This window comes from Corylus avellana, chromosome ca4 (genome assembly GCF_901000735.1).
Source record: "Corylus avellana chromosome ca4, CavTom2PMs-1.0".
Taxonomy (NCBI): Eukaryota; Viridiplantae; Streptophyta; class Magnoliopsida; order Fagales; family Betulaceae; genus Corylus; species Corylus avellana.
The window spans coordinates 4,712,746-4,722,110 of NC_081544.1; the positions used below are offsets into that span (position 1 = coordinate 4,712,746).

Sequence of the window (9,365 nt, forward strand, 5' to 3'; positions counted from 1 at the left end):
TAATTTGTTGTTTAGATTGTTGCAGCAATTGTGAGAGAGATTTTATGGAGTCCACCTGCCCAAGCAGGAGGGATGGGTTGTTTGAGACGTGCTCGAACAGATAGCTTCGTAAAGGTTCTCTTACATTTGTTGCAATTCAAACATCAAAATTATTGTGAATCTCTATCCAATTTGAAGCTTCACTAATAAGGACGTTGTCCAACATAATTGCCCGGGGGATCATAGTTGCAAGTGACAAACCACCAACCATTAGTGCATTGAACCCTTGCGCACCCAAGACGAACCGATTTGCGCCACACGACTTGAGTATAATGCAAGCACTCTCCCACAACACAAGAATTGTTGTTGTAGACATAACAAGACTTCTCTGCCACCCACAAGTTCACCGCCGCCGTCCCTATAAACGAGCCGCTGCCTTTTGCAAGGTTCTCCCCATAATCCCCGTCAGAATGCACAAGATTGCAGTCCCCAATCCTAGAGTTTGAGTAGTTTTGAGCATAGGCTGCCACCGTGCTGTCCCATGTGATATTTGGGACCCCTACTTGTCCTCGGGCCATATTGTGAGCATTGAGGTAGTCTTGTGGTGAGTTTTGGGCATGAGAGGGGTGAACCATGGCTAAGCCCACAAGGCAAATAAGAGCAAGTGAATGTTTAGATAAATCCATAATGGTTAGTTTCTTTATGAATATGAGAATCGTATGATCATGGTAGCTACTTATAGTGAAAAGTGTGATATAATTTTATTTTTATTTTATAATTATTTTTTATTACCAAGTACTTAGAATGTTAAAAAGTTGCAAATTTCTCCATTTTAAGCAACTTAAAGTTACATAAACTTCCCCCTTGGACATGAACACTTTTGGTTAAGCTTGATGCAAGTAGAAGGTGGTGAACACTTCAAAATAAATCACATGCTCTTCCTTTTTCCATATGAAGAAAGCACATATTTTATCATTTTCCCCTTTAGAATAATAGAGAATATGTGTCACTTCCAATTTGCTTAGAACAAACTGAAACCAGATTTCTTCAAGCATCACAATAGGTAAACACACTAATATCTATCCTATTCTCAAAATTGTCTAATATTCTACCGAGAATGTGAAAAGTGATTGAGGTGGGGTTGTCAGACGGCCACGCCATGCTCTATGAATTCCATATTAAGGAAGCAAGCCAATTCCTTGTCGGCTCCTCTCCGGTTGGCATCACCCTGATAGTCTTTTCTTATTTTGTAGGTGGCGTGTTGAAGGTTCAGCCGTCTGAAAATTTACTGTATCAAGACATTGGCCTCCCTAATTAGAAAAAAAAAATAAAAAGACATTAGCCTTCCTCCATGCTACTATAAATTTGATCAACCTTGATTATTATTATTATTATTATTATTTATTTATTTATTTTTATCTTTTAATTTTTATTGTAAGTGATATGTGTCATAATATATATATTTGATGTTTATGAGGCACATTAACAGATTTTGTTCACTTTTTTAACTCTAGAAACTTATTTGTTTTTTTGTTTTTGGCTTACTTTAATGACTGTTTAGTCGCTTTTAAAATTTGATGGAGCTATCATGTTTGTCATAGCTCCAAACGATATGAACCAATTTAACAGCTTTTCTTTTCTTTTTTTATATTGTAAATAGATAAGAACGAAACAACAAATTATAACAACGGGCTGAATAACACAAATAAAAAACCTATAAACCACTGTATCAGATCGGGTAAATAGTTTTTCCTTTTTAATTCCTAAGAAAAGAGCACAAGAATATTGAATATTCTTTTGGTCATCGACAACACAGGCGGCTATTGCCAGTTCCTTAAAGGACACGACACGAGTCAATTAAACAAACAAAAAAAATGAAAGGAGATAAGATGGACCTACTCTCATTTTCAGTTTTGCTTTTTTTTATGATATTCTGAAATCCTCTTAATTCCTTATATATATATATATATATATATATATATATATATATATATAAAGGCATCAATTGTTAGATCTCTATTTGATCAAGAAGACGAGATTGGTCATGATACTTATAGGTTGCATTTGGAATATCTCTTAAAAAAAAAAAAAAAAAAACAGAAAACGGATCCCTTCTTATTTCTAAATAAATCCAATAATTACCATTAATTCTTTTGAGAATAATGACGTTATAGCAAGCTATAATAATTTTTTTTTTAGAGGAGCAAGCGATAATAATTTTATTCATTGGGCATGCAACGAAAATTACATATTCCTCTCATATTTTTCTTAATATATGATCGATAATACATGCATAACTTATTTTGCATCATTTTACAGCACTCTATAGGTTATTGATGCCTAGAGGCTGTCGAAGAACTCTAAGATAGGGACGCTGGTTGACATAATTGCCCGGAGGGTCGTAGTTGCAGCTGATAATGGTGCCACCGCTGTTGCACCGCACTTTGGCGCACCCCAAACGGACCGAGTTCCTCCAAACCACCTGAGTATAGTGGCGGCACTCCCCGCCAACACATGAGTTGGAGTTGTAGTTATACTTGGGTTTCTCCGCTACCCACATGTTCACAGCAGCCGTGCCGGAGAGGTCGCCACTCCCCCATGCAAGGTTCTCCCCGTAAGGCCCGCCTGATGTTAGAATATAAAAATGATTAAACTCATAACTTCCTATATAAGTTTAAGTTCGAATCTTGTATAGCAGTCTACTAGCATTTTTTATCAGCTTAAACTTGTACGATAAGTGGTAATTACCTGAATGAACAAGCTTGCAGCTACCTTTGAGTTTGTTGACATAGTTTTGGGCATAAGAAGCTACCTTTGCATCCCATCTCACGGGGCCGACACCGACCTGCGCACGAGCCGAGTTGTGAGCGTTAAGGTAGTCTTGTGGTGAGTTTTGGGCAAGGGATACATGAACCATGGCTAAGCAAACAATTGCTAGTGAAATCTTAAACATCATGATCATGTTGGTTAATTTCATTTATGAACAAAAGGACATGAATATGGGCTATATATATGGATATATAGTGGAAGAGTACCTCAAAAAAAATTCATTTAAAAAGAAAAATATATATAAAAAAACGTGCCTGTAGCCGCCGGGAACACTGCACTTGGACACAAATAAGATAAGATTGAATATTAGTAGCACATCCACATAGACTTCTGCCCCTCTTCATTTTCTACCAATGAAAGATATTGGAACTTGTTTTGCATCAATAATTTATGAAAGACAAATTATATATATGGTGTGATGATATACAGTTTTTTCCTTTCTTAAGAAAAAAAAAAAAAAAAAAAAACACTTCCGTTTTCCTTTTTCTTTTTATGTAATCTTAAAAAATCACATGATCTTTTAAAATTTATTGAGTAGTGTTTAGGAGAATACTAGCGTGCATGAACAGTGTACACGCCAGTGTTCATATATTATTATTATTATTGTTTAAATAATATTTTAATAATATTATATAATATATGAACACTGGCGTGCACACTATTCATGCATGTCAGTGTTCTATCTCTTAAACACTACTCAAATTTATTTAATCTTTAATAATGGATTTGAGGGTTGTATGCATTTGAACACATGCACATAGATTTAATAGAACACCGTACCAAGGCTCTTTAGGTTTCCGTGAGCGTACAATGTTTTTTTTCTTTCTATTTTTTAGTGTTTAGTATGACAGAATATTGTAGTCAAACCAAAAATATTTTCAGTTGAACAGAAAACCTTGTTTAATTTCGTAACATGGTTCATTTTTATTTTTATTTTTTTTTAAATCGTGAACAATCTTTTAAGTTTGAGCTTCTTCTTTCAAATCACAGAAGTTTGCTGGACCACTGTTATCATTCTTCCATAGCTCGATTTTTGCAGGAGTCAAGTGCTAAAAAATGCTTCACATAAAAACAAATGGACCCCAAGTTCAAAAAAAAAAAATACCTCTAACATAATTTGAAGTAAAACTTTTATATATTTTTTTTATTGGATTGGTGTAAGGGAGTCAGAAACCTTAAACTGGTTAACAGATTTGCAGGCAGCCAAAGATGACCCTAATTCTTTGCCATCGCCTAAGACCAAAAGGAATATTCCCACTAAATGCCTTTAAATTGGCCGCCATTATCGGGTAGATAAAGGAAGGAACGAGTGAGTCATCATTATTGTCACTTTTTTTCTTTCTTTTCTTTTCTTTTTCTTTTCCCTTTCTTTAATAAAGTTCATGGGAGGGGGAATTACTATAGTTGACCTGTTTTGATAAACAAGTGGCCTCCAACTTGTCAATTTTTCTCTGCAAACAAACAATACTTTTTAATGGCTAAATTGCAATTTTAAAGACAAAATTCTAATTTTATAAAACTTTTAATTACGTTTTTAAAAAGCACGTTAAACTACTTAGCATCCATTATGTTGGTTTGTGCAGTAGGGGATTATGGATGTTAAACTACTTTAAGTTTGATGTAAACACCTTTTATTATATTAATGCTCATTAGGGTGGCCCAAAAAGAAATGCTCATGATACCATTCTCGAATTTCGGAACTTTCAATAGCCCTAAGCCCTTCAACTAAAGGATGCCATTACACTATTCTTCAATTTATTATTTTTTTTTTTTCTCTAACTTATTTTATTTAATTGAAATTTGTCTTGGTATGCTCTATTAAAACTGCATATATGATAATTAAAAATGTATACAAAAATTATGTATTTTAAGTAGATCGACAACTGTTGATTTAATAAATTAGATTGGTTTTTTAGAATAACATGAAAATAGTTATACCCTTTCTCTGGAGCATGCATATATCAAGTATGAGAATGACATACCTCAATTGTTCGAGGACAAGCTTCTTGGTATATGTCTTAATTAAGAGAAGAAGAAAATTATTGTTATGTGTAGAGACACTGTATACCTCAACCTTTATTTTTCACAAATTGACATAATGGAGAGTCTAATAGGCGAAATCTACTTATATATAGGGTAAGAGTTCTAGTTTCCTCACGTGTCAACAAAAAATTGGCTCATCTCAATATCGGCCTAACAAAAAATACACGAAACAATCGACTATGTACTAGTCCATCCAAAACGAATAAATTCAACATAAATGCCATTAATCTAATTTGAAGAAAAACTTTGAAAAAATATGATTAATTGCACAAGAGGAGTGGGGTACACTCCAACGGAATTTATTTATTTATTTATTTTTTGAAAGAGTACCAATTTGCTCCCTAGCTAACACTTAATTCTAGACTAATTCTAGCTAGTTGCGTGTGAAATATGATTTCTCAAAGTTGGAAACCATGGCGTCATTTTTCAAATTTTTACTATACATAAATATAATTATAATTAAGCAAGAAATTTCAAAGTAAATTAACCATGGGGATTGGGGAGAGTACTCAAAATTCTACCGGAATTATGGGTCAGTCTAAATTGATTGCGGTGAAGGGCAGCCGGCGTGACAATTATGTCATAGTTGCGAGTTGAATTGATTAACTAAAAATTCAAACGGCTTAGAAAGAAAAGAGTGAAAAATTCAAAGATTTGGATATTTGTCACCATCAAAAATGGAAAATCCATTATTTTTCTTCCCATATCATACATTCACTTGAAGAAAATTATACAGAAATTACCATCAAATTAATCCATGCTTTTTAATATATTACCGTTGATCGATCATGAAGCAAACACTTAGAAAATGCCCTATATAGGGTATCAAATTATTACCAAAAAAAAAAAATTATGAAATTTGAAAATCGTAAATAAATCAACTTATTTAAATGCACCAGTTAGTACTAATCAAAATTCATTCAAAATCACATACTTCAATTGATTCATTCATTCATCAAGGCCATATAAGTACCAAAATGCATTCTTTTTCGAAGATGTTTATTGTTCCCTTACACATCGCATCTCACAAAGAAGAAGAATTTTATTACATCCAACTAAAGATGGACTGCTTATTTATCGTAATTAAACATGCGCTTAAATACGTACGTAATAGGTGCTTATTAAGTGGTTGAGCGGGTAGGTCCTAATAAGGCTTCTGCCCAACATAGTTGCCCGGGGGATCATAGTTGCAGATAATGAATGTGCCGCCACTGTTGCACCGAACCTTAGCGCATCCTAGACGAACAGAGTTGCGCCACACCACCTGAGTGTAGTGCCCGCACACGGCACCCGCAGCACAGGAGTTAGAGTTGTAGTTATAGCTCTTCTTCTCGTCCACCCACAGCTTCACTGCCGCCGTGCCGGAAAGGTCGGCACTGCCCCATGCTATGTTTTCACCATAGGGCCCGCCGGAGTGCACAAGCTTGCAGTCACCAATACGTTTATTGGCATAGTCTCGTGCATATCCAGCCACCTTGTCATCCCATTTCAGAGGACCAACCCCCACAGCTGCACGGGCGTCATTGTGGGCTTTGAGGTAGTCTTGTTGGGTGTTTTGGGCAAAGGAGAGATGGAGTAGGGTTAAGCCAAAGAGACAAAGAAGAGCTAGTGGTGTGTTGCTCAAACCCATCTTTGTATGTAGGCTACAATGCAAAAACAACAATTGGATTGATAGGAAAATGAGGCATCTAGGATACGTATTTATAGGAATTTAGTGTGGAAAATTTTGTGATGGGGCAACAAATTCTACTAGGATTTTGAAAAGTATAATGTGTAAAACGTTACACCAATTAAAAAAAAAAAAAAAAAAAAAAAAGTAGTTAGAGAGACCAAAACACCCATTGAACCAAACTCTATTTCCCATGTGATGTGGGGTTAGAATTATGCTTGATGAGCTCATATACTCCTCTCCTTTATCAATTTATTTAGTTTAAAAAAACCAAAAAACTGTTCCAATTTATTTATTTATTTATTATTATTATTATTATTTTTTAACTTTGATCGGATTCGTTTATTCACTCATTAGCTAAATATATATGTATTAAATCATTACTTATTCTAAAAGTTCAAGCTTATAGGTGATTTACTAAGTAATTCTAAGCCCTTAAGTGTGAGTGCAGACTTCCCTAATAAGTCAGGTCCAACATGTGAAACATTTAATTGAAATATGAGGTAAATTGTGGAGTCAAGAAACAAATTCAAGACTATTTACTTTGATACCATGTTAAATCAACACTTATCTAAGAGCTTAAGTTAATAAAAAATAGTAAATTTAATTATTCAATTAATATCATAACACTTCACTTCATGTGTGGGCAAACTCCTTTTTAAGTGAGGTCCAACACATATAATATTTAATTATGTTAAATCACTATTTATTTTAAAATGATAAGTTAATAGAAAATTGTAAAATTAATCATTTAATTAATATTGTTGCAAACCTCTTCATGTGTGGGTAAACTTCCCCTCATAAGTGAGGCCGATTAACACATGAAATATTTAATTGAATGAGAGATAAATGACATAGACAATGTTTGAACCTTTGATTGATAGGAAGGGATGCATGTGTTCATGTTTTTTTTTAAGAAGTAAAACTCAATACGGGAAATATTCAATTGAGATAGAAGTTGAATGGTTAGAGAGAAATTTCCATCACAAGACATTTGGCTTTGATATTTAAATCAACATTTATTCCAAAAACTTAAATTGACACGAAAGAATGAATTTCCTCATTTAAATTAATCAAAAAAGAAAAAATCCAAAATATTGATCAAACAGCAAGAATAGTACTAGAATACCCAAAGCCAATTCTCCTAGGAGAAGGTTGATGAAGATCTAGAAACAAAACTACCGATTCAAATTCTTAACCCCAAGGGGTTGGCTTGGTGGTCTAAAGGAGTAGAGCCTAGGGCTCTGAGATGCTCCTTAGTGGTCTTAGGTTCGAAATTCACCAGGTGCTACCTCCCCCTTGGGGCCACACCCCTTTGGTGAATAGCTAGTGACTTACCTAGTTCCGTGTAGGAAAATGTTCGAGGGTGTGGTGCACGGGACCGGAGGGTTTATTCTGCAAGGGTGGGTTCGAAGAGCCCTACCTTAAAAAGGTTCCTCGATTAAAAAAAAAAAAAAAAAAAGGGACCGATTCAAACACAGAAAGAAGATAAAACATTCATTGTACAATTTACGCATGTGGATGTGATTCGATGATGTAAATCTTATCCATTTGTAACTGTTTTAACAAATTATATGGGAAGAATTTTCTACCGTCAATATATATTATTCGTAAGCCAAATTAATACGTCAGGAATTCCATTAGATTGTGGGTGTTGAAACTTGACCTTGACTTTTAATTAACACTAACTATGGTACATTTAATTAAAAATGTTATCATGATGATATAAATCACTTTGATGGTGCATTAATCTAGTGCTAAATTGAAGGGACTTTGAATCGTGCATTCAGTTACCTGGCCTGCAAGCAAGTTACCACATATAAACGTATTTTCTGAGTCTTGCTGAGCTAGGTCCCAAATTGCTAGCTTTCAAAGTGCCGTGTTAGAAAGTTAACTTCCATTAGATTGTGCCGTGTTAGAATAAAACCATGGCAAATATCGTTAAAGTTGACTTCCTCTAATTGGACCAATCTTTTTTAAAAAACTCTTGATGGCAGTAACCACATAAAATGCCATAGCCTTTGGAATAAGAAAGGGTGCCGGAGATTCTTCTTTATTAAAAATTAAAAAAAAAAAAATTGTAGAAAAATCTCTCTTCCTAGTCTTGCTAGATTTTGTTTTGTTTTTTTTTTTTTTTTTTTGTTAAATTTTTTTGAGTTAATATTTAGTTTCTAATGCCTCAAAATTTATTTTTAGGTTTAAAACTAAAACCTAAGGATGGAAGGTTAACCCTTTAGGGATGATATCACTTAAAATGGATTTTATCATTCTAAATTTAGTGCTAATACTTCAAATTTAGTGCTAATACCTCAAATTTAAATTTTCCTTTAATATCTCTCTTCTTCAATTTAAAAAAATAAATAATAATAAGAAGAAGAAGAAGAAGAAAGAAAGAGGTCAGATGTCTCACGCTTGAGGCAGCCGGAAATCTCAATTTCAACTGCAGTGCATGGAAAATTAAGAAACAGATTCTGGTCTGATGGGTCGTCATCCAAGACCAAAACGGGTCAAGTCGTTGCCCTCCAATCACGCGCAACAGATTGACCATAAACCTCTTGGAGCCATCAGCCATGCATGTGGCCGGTAACATTAAACGAGGAGAAAAGTGAAAAGGATGTCTAATTTAAAAGCCTCCATGTGAAAATGGGAAAAATTTAAAGCCTCCACGTAAATTGAGGCCTTAACAAAGGCTACCCCACGAATTGAAATAATTAGCTGCATTAAAAAAAAAAAAAGGGTACTTTGAGTAGGATAGAAATTTTCTCTAAATCAGTTTGGAGGAAATTTTTTTCAACTTAATTTAATAAATGCCAAGTGTCATATTTAACATGTTTTCTTTAATAAT

At 34.1% G+C, this 9,365-nt stretch overlaps 3 protein-coding genes across 3 annotated transcripts; all 3 read right to left on the reverse strand.

Moving 5' to 3' along the window:
* Window positions 1-182: 182 nt before the first annotated feature.
* Window positions 183-665, reverse strand: LOC132179155 (pathogenesis-related leaf protein 6-like). The gene has a single exon (XM_059591804.1). It carries the CDS (start codon window positions 663-665, stop codon window positions 183-185), a length of 483 nt encoding a protein of 160 aa, XP_059447787.1.
* Window positions 666-2,174: 1,509 nt separating this feature from the next.
* LOC132178713 (pathogenesis-related protein 1-like) lies at window positions 2,175-2,977 on the reverse strand. The gene is made up of 2 exons (XM_059591231.1): window positions 2,728-2,977; window positions 2,175-2,604 (listed from the first exon to the last, which is right to left on the reverse strand). Exons 1-2 carry the CDS (start codon window positions 2,954-2,956, stop codon window positions 2,303-2,305), a joined length of 531 nt encoding a protein of 176 aa, XP_059447214.1. The 5' UTR covers window positions 2,957-2,977; the 3' UTR covers window positions 2,175-2,302.
* A 2,789-nt stretch (window positions 2,978-5,766) lies between these two features.
* On the reverse strand, window positions 5,767-6,528 carry LOC132178515 (pathogenesis-related protein 1-like). Its single transcript, XM_059590946.1, has one exon. The coding sequence runs from the start codon at window positions 6,479-6,481 to the stop codon at window positions 5,996-5,998; it is 486 nt and encodes a 161-aa protein (XP_059446929.1). The 5' UTR covers window positions 6,482-6,528; the 3' UTR covers window positions 5,767-5,995.
* Window positions 6,529-9,365: the final 2,837 nt, after the last annotated feature.